The 15,322-nt window shown below is 40.7% G+C and overlaps 1 protein-coding gene across 7 annotated transcripts in view; it reads right to left on the bottom strand.

The window, feature by feature from the left end:
- Positions 1-5,524: 5,524 nt before the first annotated feature.
- The window catches only part of LOC128303457 (calcium-binding protein E63-1), a 68,693-nt gene continuing 58,895 nt past the window's right edge, over positions 5,525-15,322 (bottom strand). For 6 of the 7 annotated variants that reach the window (XM_053040414.1, XM_053040413.1, XM_053040416.1 and 3 more), the window contains 3 exons: positions 11,758-11,914; positions 10,887-11,035; positions 6,787-7,379 (listed from right to left, as the gene is read on the bottom strand). In XM_053040414.1, coding sequence (XP_052896374.1) covers positions 7,321-7,379; positions 10,887-11,035; positions 11,758-11,914 — 365 coding nt within the window. In that variant the 3' untranslated portion in view covers positions 6,787-7,320. Of the gene's footprint in view, positions 6,060-6,786; positions 7,380-10,886; positions 11,036-11,757; positions 11,915-15,322 lie in introns of those variants that run through there. The other variant, XM_053040415.1, reaches the window with a different exon arrangement.

The following is a 15,322-nucleotide window of genomic DNA, read 5'->3' as shown; positions in this document are numbered from 1 at the left end:
GCTGGTTGGGTTCTTTTGCTTTCTTCATATTTCACTCAAAAAGGCCACAATATATATTTCGCTCTTTTATGTTTATTGTTTTGTTTGTTTGCTATGCTTCTGGGTTTCAACTGTTTGCATGTAAAATGTGCGCTTGTATGCTTCTCTTTTGGTATGGTCGGGACTGCAAATAGGGGTTTGCTAAAGAATGCGGACACACTTGACTGAATGGTTTTCGGACAGGGATGGTTACATTGCGGATTATTATTGGTGGTGGTGAGTAAGTAAACTGGTTGCACTAACTATTGCACACTAGGTTAAATTCTGCAGCGTTCGGTTAAATTCCTCTTCTAAGGTCTCATAACAGCCGTACCTGTCATGGACGACCTTTTAAAAAATGGTTGCTTTTAAACGACTTTGAATTGAAGTAAATAAAAGCTCTTACAATAGAAATTTCCTCCATTCGCTGGAGATGATTTAAGGCGTTAATTGCTTAAAGCATTCAGTCAAAAGAAGCTGGTAACAAATTGGCGACATTGCTAGTTCTACCGGTTAGTTTCGCTTTTGTTTGACGCAACAATCATCTTTTCGGTACTAAAATGTCAACTTGGATGGGTTTAATCTCAGTAAAGTTCTCAGTTTAATCTCAGTTTGAAGTTTGAGCAGTTTTGAAAAAATCTAAATGTCCATCCAGTTGTACGTTACTTCCGAAAATACTGAGAACATTGCCGAACTAGGCATCGAAATTAAACAAACAAAGAAAACATAATTAATGCAGCGATTTCCGAATGTTTTTCCGTACCAACTAAACCACGTTGTTTTGAATCAAATTTGGCTTAAAAAGTGTCATTCTACGTTACATTCTGTTCAATACTGTACGGGCCAAAAAAGCGACAGAATGTTCCGATTGTTCATGTGATGTCCCTGTCATCTGGTTTTCGGTCCACCAGTCAGCAGTCATTCTATACTAATTTACTACATACTGTAGTAAAATTGACAACTCCATCAGTTTGTTTCGGGTAGCTATGGCATCTATGGAGCTTCGATGTATGGCCTATTCCTACTGCCAGTCGAGTCTGGTTCCATTCCGGACTTTTTTAAGTGACCGTAGGTTCCGGAAGGTCACTTCTTTCCATGCGTTCAACCAACGGGAAGTCGGTGCAAAGATCCAAATGGATATTCACATTTGCGGAAGCGTCTGTCCCAGCAATCATTGTCGAAAATTCAAACGACAACGGCTGCAGATTCTGGTCAAAGAGCTGCTGCTTATTCGAAGATTCGATTATATTGAAATAATTTTGTAGCCAGCACAATGGGAGATTCGTGGTGAAATTTTTAATATATTGGTTAGTCGGTTGGGGTACAGTAATTATGTTGTAAATGCAGGTTTTAAACCCATCACTTGTATGCGTGTGATAGTTTCATCAAATATCTGAAGCTCATAATAGCCAACCCAGAGCTGATCGCACCAGATACACAGAAACAGCTTGAAAATTTGGATGTTTCATACGGAATTGGTTAAAACCAACATTTTGTTAGGTTTCGATGGATGAACTATGCGTTCATGATCATGATCTTCACGTAGTTGTCATTCCAAATCAAGATTGAAGCTTGACGTTGATTGCTAATTGACAGTACTAAAGCCATCCATTCTAATACGACGGAAACTAACCGGTAAATGTAATATTTATTAATGATGCAGTAAAAGCAACACTTCTTTCTACTCTCGCAAACAATAACGACATGATTTGTTTGTTCTTCCATAGTAAGACGGAATTACTCCCAGCTTTGGTACCCTTTGCATACTAGCACGTGTATGAAGTAGTAGAACGTTTGACAAGGAAAATTTGGAACAATCCACTTGCTACTACCACTTGGTAGGTACCACTACCAATCCACTTGGTAGGTACTACAGCTAACACGATTTGGTATTGGTATGGGGTAATAGAAGGAGGGGTTTTGTTTGTATGGAACTCTACAGCCCTTATTTAGTATGTAAAAGCAAGTGTTCTTAGACATTATTAGTTCAGCAATAGGATGCTTATTTGAATGCTGTCGCATGTGTGTGTGTGAGTTAAACGAGCTATTTTTCAGTTATTCTTTAGGTGAAAAGCCTTAGGTTTCACGCACATATAGACGTACAATAGAAGCCGAACGGAAGAACCAGTAACATTCAGCAAACGTAAGTAAGCCCACCGGTTAAGCATAGAGTAATGTAACAAGTTTAACATTTTATCACTCGCCCACCTTCCCACACACTATCTTACCTTAGCTCCTAACACACGGATAAACTATGGTTGGTTTGCTTTTCCGCGATTTCCGCGCACACTGGCTGGCCTGTGTGCTACACACAGATCAGCAAGATTTAAAAAAAGTTCCTCCAAAAATAGCTAATTATCGCTTCCGATTTATCCGTATTAATTTGGTAACGAAATTGCAGCTTCTCGTTCTTTACATTACATTTTAGATTGCTGTCTGGTATGCGTAACTGATTGCTACCTTTGCCTCGAATTACACCGTAAGCGTGTGTTTTGCTCTCTGTTTTTTGTTTAGTACAACGGCATCATTTATGGGATGGTGTGGTGCAATGGAGTAAAAGTATGGATGCGGTTTCATCGAAGGTGGGATGAAGCGAATGCAGGTAAAGCTTGGAACGTGAAATCAAAAACAAATCATACATCTATACAACTTTCCCATCTGACTGGGGGCATTCAGAGGAGAGAAAACGAAGCACGGCTACCGGCTTATACCGTTGGTGTTTAACTTTGAAGACCGTTTTTCTTTAGCTTACTAGCCTACCGCTTATGTGGGTTGTTACTTACATTCGCACACACACACATAAACACGCGCACACATAGTATTCACAAACACATGCCGTTTAACTACTTAGGGTCGGGGGTTGAAGTGATCGTTCCATCCGAACACTCACACACACGCAGTAATTCTTTACACATTACACGGTTTAAATGGGGCCGCAGGGACGTATTAGCTGAATGTAAATAGCTTTCAAGTTGGTGGGTGTCTAGTCTATATTAGACTTTACTGGAAAGGACACTAAAGCCGTGGGGCATTGGGATTCATCCCCCTACTGAGCCAACCGATCGCCAATCATAGGATCGACTGGTAGAGGAGATGACAATGGAACAGTAACAGGAGGAAAATGACCTTCGGGTAAGGATGTGTCACCATCGGTATTTTTTAAAAACTCTGCCATGTACAAACACCTGGCTTGGGCTTCCGTAAATGAGAGCCGCACGTGTCAAAAATATCGCTTGTTCTAAAAACTGTTCTAAAAACTGACACCGCTCACTCGCTAACGCCTTAACAATTGTTAGTTTCTATTACCCCAGCCATTGGTTTTTAAGCTTTTTTAAATTTTATTTTTTATTGTGCACGTTACATTTCATTCGGCGGCCAAACAGGTATGGCATATTGTTTGAGAGGGGAAAACAGGTAGCGTTTTTAAAAAGAAGGATGAAACATACTTTCAATTTGGTGTAAAAATCAGTCACTCGACTTTTATTATGCGGTGTCCACTTTTTTCCCCTAAACTCGCAATAACTTTCTGCACTGTGTGCCTTCCTGGGTTTTGCACACCTGTTTTTTTTTTGTTATCAATTCACCCCATCCCGGGCGTGTTGTGTATAAAAGCGTTGCGATGCATGTCGTAACAAATGTGTTGAGTTTATGCATATGCATTTGCAATAATATTGTTAATTACATGTTGCATTCACGTTGTGTAAATTTGGTTTAACAATAAGTAACAACAACTGCATAACGTTTAGAGCATATATTGTTGCCTGTTGTTGACTTGACGCAATGCGCTTTGCGGTTTCGCTTTTTCACTGCGGGGCGCTTTATCAGCAACAAGGTGCAACAACTTGTTTTCGTTTAGAACGGTACAAGTTAGTGTAGTTTTTTAGTGATAGAAAATGTATTCCATCTTCTGTTTAATGGCTTATATACTTAGCAATGGCTTGTAACGTATGAAGAAACAAAATGGACGCAAATCTATGTTAGGAAATTAGCGGAGAAAATTGCACATTTTCTAATATATGTCACCTTAATGTCTAGGTTTGTCTTGATTAGATTGACTTAGTATACGGAACGGTTACAACAAAACATACATAACCGAAACATAACTGTGCGTGTGCTTTTTTTACTTTCTACACAGTGATACATTGATGTGTTACCACATGTTTATGTAGCCACAAATACAGAGAGACAGAGAGAGAAAGAGACATGTATTGTACACTTGTAATACAATAATAATACAACTTTTATGTATAGGAAGGACGGGCACGTGGTTAGTGTCAGTGTGTGCCAAAAGAAATTCCTTTCGCTCTTCTTTAACGTTAAAGTGTATAGGCTTTAATTTCCTATCAACAAAGCACTATGCTGACAACGTACACAAACACAGACACACAGACAATACACACATAAAACAAAAAATAGGGAAAACAAACCAATAATAATAACCACAATCCATGACTCATGACCCATCGGGAGTCCGATTTCTATTCACAAAAACTGGGTTGTGACCCCACTGTCTCGACAGCACAACAGCTGAACCTTTTTTTTTCGTAGCGTTAAACGTAGATGCTTTTCCCACCTTTTTTGGATTTGTGTTTGGTTTTTCAACCGTAGTTTGCAATAGTGTCTTGCTTATCTTTCTAATGTAATAGTTACCACCCCCGATCTTTCGATCGCCACGCATTCATCACGCATTCATACCCGCACAGGAACATCACTAAGTACCATTCTCCCGCCACACCACTATCAATTCCTGTACCGAATGTCATTGGCTCGTTGAAAAAAATGTCCCTAAAGCTCTTCACAAAACACAACGTACAAGCGGTTCACTTCTTATACACTAATTCTGGGTTGTTTATATTTTTGCTCTTCTTATCTTAGTATTCCCAATCACACGCGTCTTTGATCGAGTGATATTTGTTTCTGGTAGCATTTAGAGCGAAGCACTGCAATATTTAAATGTTGGATAGAAGGATTATTTTGAACAACGGTAGTTAGCATGAGATTGTACATGGATAATTACAACATTAGGGGTGGTTATTGATATCCGAGTAGCCAGTAGAGTTTAGAAGTACTTATCATCCGCACATGCATTCGCATCTCCTCACGTGTGTCACAAAAGCACGACGTTTCGTTACATTTATTATACATCTCTGTAGAATCCGTATGTAAATATATATATACTTAATACATTTTCTGTAAATGTATCCTTCTACGTTTTTAAAGACAACAATCAAACAAACTAAAAAACACGTGAAAATCAAACGGCAAAACTGATGCTACATTTTCGGGTGAATGGAAATGGGCCGGCACAATCAATGCAGCTGCAGACGTTCAATAGCAATGAGGAGGCTATGAAGTGTATTATATGAGTTTGGTTTCGTGTTTCACTTTTCGCTTCTACTGCACACATCGCTTGCCACAGGTTTGTCTTTTACTGGTGGCAAATGGATTACGTTTTATAAATGGTTAATTTGTTTTTTCCAAAGCAAAAAACCTTTGCTTTTAATACGTTTTTTTTGCTATGCTTTGCATGGTAGGAGATTTTTGTTTCAAACGAATTTTAAAGAAGAGAACTCGCTTCATGTTGAAATGAGGTTTTGCTCTTAACTATTACTAAACTTATTGGACATGTTTAGTAATTAACATGCGCTGTTGTACCTATGCCGTTTCTCAATTAATTTTAAACGTTCACTTTAAACAAAAAATGTGTAGTAAAAAGTAAACAACAAACAATTTTAATTCTTCTCAAGGTGGCTGCTGATAATGGAGAACATACTTTTTTGGTGCACCATTTGTCACCCAAAGTTTGAGTTTCATGATGCGTAAAGCAGAAGATCTGGTAGAATGTCCCATTAAAGAGTTAAAGCCGTGTTTGGTAAATATTTACGATCAGTTTGTATGCGGGCCCGACCGCCATTCGCAGCTGAACTTTGTGCTGATTGGGATTGTGGGTTGGAGTTTAGTGATGACGATTGGAGGCGAAGTCCTGTGGCCGGAATCCTTCCTTCCCGAGCACCCATTTTACAGCAGCAATCGGGCAAACTCTGTGGAAGAAAAAAAAGCACAATTTCAATCCCATCCACGGCAGCGCGAAAACGTGAATGAAGATTAACGAAAAGAAAAAAGAGAAAACATTATTATTACTATCTGATCGAGAGATGAAAAAATACAATGACATGTGTTGCAAAAAGGTTGTTCGAATATACGAGGAAATTACCATCCTCGGTGAAACATTCGCGGGACAGCCAGAAGGGAACAGAGCGGGAAACCGGAGAGTGGTGTTGCGGAAGGGATTAAATGATACGGGGGTCGATTTTCGTTGTCAGTCTGGGAAATTTTCATCAAAAATTGAAATGTATCAGGGGGACAAATAGCAGCAGCAGCAGCAGCAAACAATTTGGGCACGTTGTTTACGGCACGAATTAAGTTCGGCTCCACACACTTACACTGTTTCGTTTCGTGCATTCGTTTGATAGTGTGATTGGAATTGGCGTCGCGGATTTACTGTACTCCAGCTCATCAATCAAAACAAACAAAAACGGGGAGCGTGAGGATAAAGTCATTTTACCCCAGGAAGCCATGGAGGATTGGCTCCCGAGCTAGGCAACGATCACAATTAAGAAGACACCTTTGTTAACGGGGCCCGTTTTTTTTATCAGAATTCGGTTGAATACAAACAAAGAGAAAAAGTATAGAGTGTAGCAAAATGTATAATAATTTTAAAAAATCCCAACAGTTAATCTGTTTTCGTATATTTCATTATGCTATCATTTTATTACTGCACAAAATTGGTGTTAATGATTTCTGTTTTTTCAGTTGTTGTTTTTTGTTTACTATAGTCTAGTCACAACAGGTTTGTTTGCTTCTATGGCGCTGTGTAGGAAGAAGACGGAGATGTCTACCCAGAGAACATTAATACTTCGATTTGCTTAATACACTATCATTTGCGACGCACGTGTTGGGTTCAATATTTGCTTACGTAGCAGCACTAAGTGCTCTAAACGAAATGTACATCCTAGTTTACTGTATACGAACGAACGCTATGGTAGCTGTGCGTATGTGCTGGTGCTCGTAAGAGGGTCTTATCATGACTAGGACTCGCTGCGTGTCCTGCCCGTCCTGCTGCGTGGCATTGTCTCGGTGTTGCTCGATGCAGTTTCTAGATGAAAGTCTTCTTTTTAGACCAACAGGATCACATCGCAGTTACGGGATCAGAAAAAAACTGCACCCATACACACTCCCACATACACGCACTCACACACACACACACATTGAAGGGTGAGGAGAATTGGCTCCCAATTTGTCTCACTTCTTGGGAGGTTGCACCAGCGCCTCGAAATTGTTAAGGAAAAAGTTTTGAAAGTCTGCAAAAAAAAAGTAAGAACAGTTCGGGCGAGGCTTTAATAGGGCTCGCCACAGGGGATTTGTCATTTAAAATGCGCGAAAAAACGCGATGAACGAAACTGTACACATACGATGGGCATGAGTTTGGCTGCGTAAGGCATGAGGGTGCATGCATCACGCAACACACACACTTTTCTTTTGATGAGAACACTTCAGCGAGCACCAATTACCATAAACCACGCCACGCCATTAAACATTATCTGAGCTGAGCTGAAAACTTGATATGCACAACACGATGGAACCACGTACCGCGGACGGAACGTATAAGTCTAAATAAACGATTGCAGATTGCAGGATACAGCGGACAATTAGCGAATGCAGTTGGCGCAAACATCCTTTTTAAATATGTTTTTTTAGACAAACACACACGCACACACAGTACACATACGCACACGCGAACACACGATTATATACAGAGCAAAGATGACTTCTTTTCCAGGCAGTTTGGCTACTTTGCCATCAACGCATGCAGTGCATTTGCCATGCAACTGCAGCCGGTGCACGGCAGTTAACACACGCGATTTACATCCTTTTACATCAGTTTTTACATTGATGGCAATCATATTGATAAAATATATCCTAGTAATAGTAAGAAAATATTTCGACTGGCCTCCTTTGTTTAGATTCCCAAGTTCATGAGACCCTCCAGTTTAAAGTTAAAGGCCAAAGGGCGAATCAGTGACGCAGTGTTCTGATCGCGGATTCAAAACTTTACCTTGCTCATTCATAACTTTTTAATATGAACGATTTGTTCGATTTGAACTTTTGAACTGCATACACTCTTTTCTGGCATCGTATGTAGCCATTTATAACCCCTTGTAAATAATTCTTCGGTGCAATATCGCGGCGGAAGTCTTAATTTTGCTCCAGTTTCGAGCATTCGACACGACGAAATGGAATTGCACAGGTAAAATTATGTAAAACTAATTTTGGTGAAATGCGTAAAAGTGTAAAACTTCTAAGAAATCTATTATTTAGTCACGGAATTTTTATGTTTCTTACGTAATCTTTAATCATCACAGAAACATGGTTCTCGAAATTTGCTCAGATATTGGCCAATTTTGGGTTATTTTTTATTTCAGACGCAAAAGCTCTTACGCGTATCAAACAGAATGGCAAAACTAAAAAAAGAAATTCGAAAGTGCAAACCCATTACATCCCAGCGGTACAACATCTCGATCGAAATGCCAACAAACTTCAAAGTCCTAGAAAGGACCCAAAATTGGGGGCTAGGATATTTTTTTCACTTGGCCATATTCACAACTCGACACACCTCAAGAACAAAAAAAAATGTTTTCCACATAAAAATGTTCCACATAAACTTATAAAAATTTTGCTGAAAAATATGTTATAACACATGTCAACAATGATTTTATCGCACTTCGTATAAAATTCGTTGAAAAGTATTTTTTTGAAATTTTGGAAGCTCGCTTTTTGCCTCGATTTTCCCGAACTTTACAACAAAAATAAACAAGATTTATCCGAAAAGTGTTCCTAGCACTAAAGACACTCTTAATACTAGTTGGACACTTTATTTTAATAAACACAGTTCTTCAAAGAGATTATTTTTCGCGTACGAAATAACATACGCCGATGTACGCGTGACGTAATGGGTTAAACTAATTTTAGATGTATGGGTTTGGTAAAGAATTTAGATTCAATTTCACAAAAAATGGGTTTCCATAACGGATGTGTTATAAATTAATTCCTTTCAGTGATCTTTAATTTATAAATAAATAAAAACAAATGGAAATACCGAATGTCCACCTTATGTATGGATGTCAGCAGCACAATAGAACGCTTTGCATTAAGAGACTTCATGTGTAGGCACGTTTTATACTTTCAAAGTTTTTTTGGCAAAAAAGGAAGCTACATCAAGGACCCCAACTGCGCTTCACCCGTAAACGTTTTAACCGCGAAATATTTCATGGAGCGGTTTCATCTACTTGAGACATAAATCGTTTCTCTACAATTTCTACTTCTTATACTGGCACGACCTACCGCGATTTAACGGCTGCGCACCACACATCAGTTGCGCTGCGTTGCTCGCTTTAATGGTTTAATTGGATGCCTATTAATTTTAGTGCACAATAAACTTCACACCCTTTTGCAAGACCCTTTTGCAGTCCTCCAAAATGCGCCTTTTGTGGGTTATGTTAAGAAACGCGGAGCCTCGGCCAAACCCGCCAAACTGTGGTTATGGTCGAAGACGGACGACCGTAGCGAAATGTACTGGCTGTGGCTGGGCCAGTATTGTCATGCCGTTGGGTTTAATTAAATTAACACCATCTCTCGCATTATCCGTATCGATGCCATCGGATGGCAGGGCGTGGGTTTGGAGCGCATGGAGGTGGTTTTGTTGGTGACGCAAGATTATTGTGTCCCTTTGAAGGGCGTGTGAGGCATGAACAAACGCACGGTTTTCCGTTTGCAACAGGCACGCTCAAGGCCAAGGTAGAAAATGGGCTTGGAGAGTGGTCGACACAGTGGTTCGGGGACAAACGGACAAGCGTTATGGGAACGAGTTAACCGCAACATATAATCCACTGAAACCACGTGTCTCCGCCCGGATTAGGAGGGGGTTTGGAGGTTCGAACGTCCAACTGATTTAGTGACCGTAGGCACTGTTGTTCGATAATGAACACATTAAGCGAACGGCGTTTTGCAATTTACTGCCGGCAAAGTGACTCAACTCGAATTTCAACTGCCGGTGGAATAATGGTGGCGATCGGATGCGGTTTACTACTGACCATCAACAGTAACGAGCTTGTTTGCCAGTACGGTAGACACGACTCGCAATCAAATCAGTGCTTGTATTGTAACGAATCAGAAAATACTGGCTGGAGCATTTTCAGTTCAGCATATCCGACGTAAACATTTTTTGTATTTATTTGAAAATTGTTTTCGGCAGATGATGCAATTGAATTGCTGACGAAACTACGATTCACGATGAAGAATGTCCATGCAGATCATTTGTAATTATTTACACACTCCATTTCCATTCACTTGTCCAAACTGCAAAAGTGCAAATATTATCTGATTAATCGCATCTTTTCAAATCACATCTCTTTTACTAGCAAACAAACATGAACAAAATCTGATATGTCTTTCGTAGGATGAAACTATGAAACTTGCTGTTCGTTCTATCCTACAAAACACATAAAACCCGTTACGCTCTCCACAAAAATGAAACCTGTCCATGCACTTGACAGTAACGAAGCGCACAGAAAGTGAAGGCTTTAATGAGTATGTTTGTAGCTCTGGAAAGACGCTCTCGATTAATGCAACATTCCCCCAGTTTCCAGGATATGGGCATGAAAGGATCGAGGACTGATTGATGGGAAACATACAGATAGGGACGCTCTGGAGGAAGGTGTGTGCTCTTAGCAAGGCGGCAATGGCAAAGTACAAATGATGTAAATTATGAAACGGCACTTGAAAATCCCAGCAGCATAATGGCCACTTACCTTCGTAGTTGATTCGGCCGTCCTTGTCCGCGTCGGCAAGCTCCAGCATCTCGTTTAGCTGGTACTCGGTCACATTCTCGCCGATCATATCCATGGCGGATTTCAGCTCGTCTCGCGTTATGTACCCATTGCCATCACGATCGAATACTCTGCAACATGAAACAAAAGCAGTCGTCAAGTGCACTGAATGGCATTCGAATCAAGTTTTACTTAGTGGTGCATAGTTTACATTCTACGGAGCACTTTCGAAGCACTAATTGTAAAAAATGGCAAAGAGAAGAACGGTAGGGATAGGTACCATTCGGATTGGTAATTCATATTTAGTAATTGAGTGGCATTGCATTGAAGTGCTTTGATGTTTTTCTTACAAACCGACTGTGTTAAGGATATCAAATCAAATGAATTAGAGGCCCGAAGATCGACTACATCGGTGCCCTTTTACTGTTTGAAGCAGATCCAAACTAATGTGAGTTGTACTTCAGATTAAGATTCCAATAGATTTAAGCAATACGACAGGGCCGTTCTTCAGGAATAAAAAAAATGTAGCCCAGCTGTATGATTACCACTAATATACCATCCACTTTGTTAACTTTTTGTTTAATCATCACTGTGCTATAAAGAGATTATAACTCTACACTATTGGTTAGTTCATTTAGTCTAACCGCAGTAAGAAATATAATTGACTTGTTCTTGGATTCCTTTGGTCCCATCAAGCTAACGTTCTGCACGTCACTTTTTCAAGCTTCTCCACACGTAAACGCGCTTTCTGCTTGCCTTAACACGTAAGCCGCTTTTGGCCAGCCAAAAGACTGCCCACCGATCCTACGCGAACCATCACAAACGGTGAGCCACGCGTATTGTTCCCACTCACCGGAACGCTGCCACTAGATCCTGCGTTAGATCGTCGTCGGCTGACTGGGCGGGATTATTGCTACTGCTACTGCTGCTACTGGTGTTGCTGTCGTCTTTTAGGGCCTGTATTCTCGCCACCCACTGAAGGAACTCTGTTTCGTCTATCAGCCCGCTGCCTGCACACAGGAAACCGGATGGACCGAAAGAGAAAGTAAGGAAGAAAGAGAAACCCGGCATGAGAAATGGCATTAAAATGTAAAGTACGGCAAGGTAAACGACAAGTAGATTAGCTGGGATTGAAGTTGAAAATTGTTTGTGTAGCTTTTTTTTTGTTGCGTCCCGCTACCATCGGGGTTTGCTGCGTAATGGTGGCGTGCAGGTTCGGCTTTCCGTCGACCTGCATACATTACCGTTTCGCCGACACCAGCGCAACCGATAGGGTACGGGTACAGCACAGTGAAATGAAAAATGGCAATAACAAAAAAGACCCCATAATAATAAAAACCCTCCGGGCGAATTGGGCTCCGGTTCATTAGGCAAAATTTTCCTTTTGAAGTTCAAGTACCGGAGCTTTGATTCGAGCTGTTTATAATGTTGAGGGTTGACGGTGTTTTTGTTGCTTCCCGCTTTCTTGTGTGATTATGCATGGCGCAAGGCGTCCATTTTTAAGCCCCCCCAATGATGATGGGCAAAAGAAAAAGAAACATTTAGGAAAAATTGTTACCAAACTTAGGGAAATTGTCCGCATCTTAGTACCTTGGATATTAAAATTAAAATTATTGCTGAGCTAGTAAAAAAAGGGAAAGTTATCTTGCGAGCTGGAGATGGAAAAAAAGGGTTCTTCGTGTGCTGACCGGCATTCAACAAAAGGCAGCTGGATAATTTCTAAAATTTTCCCCAAAAGAGTAACCCACGACGATGTCATTAGGTAAGAAAAACCTGATGCTGGCCGATTCAGGACCGAACTCCAAGCAACTCTTGCCGGTGACTACACATTGCGACTCGTACACCCGCGAAAGCGGACAGACTCGTACAGTTCGTTTGGGATAATAAAACTGCGCTTACCGCTGATAGCGTGTCGAGTAATTAAAACGACAATTTCATCAAACAGTTCACTCGAACGCAAACCGCGAAACTACACCATTATGATTCAATCCCACCCCGGTTCCTCGATGGTGGTCTGATGTGGTGCAGACTATCGACTGTGGACAAAGTTTCCCCCGCTGCCAACACAAAAGCCTGGTTTTAAAGCCACCAACTTTGTGGAAATGTTTTATCGATAACGGGACGAATGCACCCAGATCCACGGAATGGCGGTACCAACTTTGCCCCGACGGAACGGCAAACACAAAGACAAAGGAAAGCCAATGGATGCCGATAGGGCGGAGATGTCTTAGTTGGCATTTCGTTTTTGCGTGGACATTGCGGTCCCGGAGCAGGAGGGCGGTTGAAAAGATGGGAAAAACTTTGAAAAACTTTCCCCCCCACGCAGACGCGATCGAAGGAATGGTAGCGTAGTAAAAACAAACGAAGCAAAGAAAAGCTAAAGGGACAACCCGACGGAACAGGTCGAAAACATTACTCAATCAATCGAGCAAAAGGTACGCATATTCTTTGTTTGGGTAAAGGATCTAACTGTCGTTGATTTAATTCCTTGGATCAACAGTTGAATGCCTATTGGTCTGTTTTGCAAGGCTTCAAAAGGCACGGTCTTGGGTTCAGCTAAAAAGTCCTTTTCAGTGTATAAGTGTGTGTGTCGGCAAGCAGTCGGGAAACTGAAAACAAACAGACCGTAGCAAGCTTAGGGTTTAATTTCGGTACAACATATGTTTAATGACTTCCGCTATAAAAGCCGTGGCTATTAGTATCGGATGCTTCTTCTCTTTCCGACTCGAAAGTTCGAAAGGTGTCATTAATATTAATTCCTTGCATTGAAGCATCTACTGAGCGAAAATTTGACAGAGCCGTTGTGTTTTCGTTTGTGTGTTTCATTTTTAGTACAATTACGTGACAAGTTTAAATAGCTAACCATCATCATGATCGTTCAACATGAGAAAAAATGGCAATTTATCAAACATGTACAATTATGCATACAGGCAGTCCTCGAGATACGCTATTATAGCGGACCGCTATAATCCGGAAAAAATCCGCGTAACTCGAATTTCCGCGGAAGTCGAATCCTGGTGCAATTTCGTTTATACTTCAAAGTCACAGTGTCGACTTCCTTCGTTGGACTTAATTTTTTCACCGAATCAGGCGATTTTAATAAAGAATACATTAAAATAAGAAATACTTTATGTGACAAAAAAAAAGGTTTTTTCGACCAAGTTTCACCTTTTTGAATAGATTTTGTGCTATAAATTAGCTCAGCTGTCAAATTTCCAAAAACCGCGTATCTCTAAATCCGCGTATAAGAGGAACCGCGTATCTCGTAGACTGCCTGTATATTTATTTTACCTTGCTTCAAATATCGATTTATAACATATCTATTTTAAAATCTTGAAGGGGTCATTCTAAGGCTTTAGTTGTTAAAGAATCTTCTAGATACACAGAATCATTCAGAACATTTACCGGCAGTAAAACAATCAAGTAAAGAAGCATGTTTTGCAATAGTCAAGCTTTATTGTGGGAAGGAAATCCCACAGCATTTTTTGTTATGTGTGCAGTATCATGGCCTATGCGATGAGAATGAAGTATCTTTTGCAACCTCTCGCAGAAAATAAAGGCCAACTGCTTTATTTCATTCAGTTTTTCTTAGAGTGGTGAGGGCTTTTGGGACGATTCGGTTGGATAGGATTTCCTGCCGGAATCGAAATCAATCGATCGGCTCTGGCAATACTAAACTCAAAACGATTCGAGAGCGGAAATTCTATCGCTATTGCTGCTGAAATGCCGACATTTACCTGCTCGCATGCGTACGCATGTTAGACAAATCTTCGCCTCGAGACCGACCGGTAAGGTAGCTCATGTGTTTCCGCAAAAAAAACGAGCAAATCGGATGGATTACATCCAGTTGATATAGCATTTGTTTGTGTTTTTTTTTGTGTGCGTGTTGTTACTGCGTTGCTTTCGTGATTGAAAACAAACCGCTAAAAGGGGCTATCTTAGGTTTTTCTATCCGACGAGTTTCCAGGTCGAGCGCTACGATACGATACGTGTGGTGTAGCGAAACTTGTTGGAGGTTCAACAATTAATGCAGCCTCACTGGTCCCCTGGCGTACCCTGGTGGCATACGAGTGAATAGGTGTTAACATTCGGCAATTAGTGTCAATCGATTCCGATGTAACATGTAACCAATCAGAGGCATTTTTATGTTTGTCGATTGATTCCCAATTAATTTGGCCCATGTTAGGTGATGATGCGGTGATCAACGGAGCAAGGTTCATTCGACAACACAGGCTCATTAGTTAGCAAAGCTCGTTAGCATTACATAAGCATTTGGCGTTGTATTTTGTGATTGACCGAACGGAGGGCCACCAAATTGAGGCCGAACAAACAAGAAACGGATACGTGTTGTTTTAATTTCAATTCGACAGTCAAAAAGTGGCGACGATTCGACGATTGTGTCTCATTAGTGGGCAATT

This window comes from Anopheles moucheti, chromosome 3, assembly GCF_943734755.1.
Source record: "Anopheles moucheti chromosome 3, idAnoMoucSN_F20_07, whole genome shotgun sequence".
Classification (NCBI taxonomy): Eukaryota; Metazoa; Arthropoda; class Insecta; order Diptera; family Culicidae; genus Anopheles; species Anopheles moucheti.
Note: the sequence above shows the minus strand (reverse complement) of the source record. Positions and strands in the feature narration are given on the sequence as shown.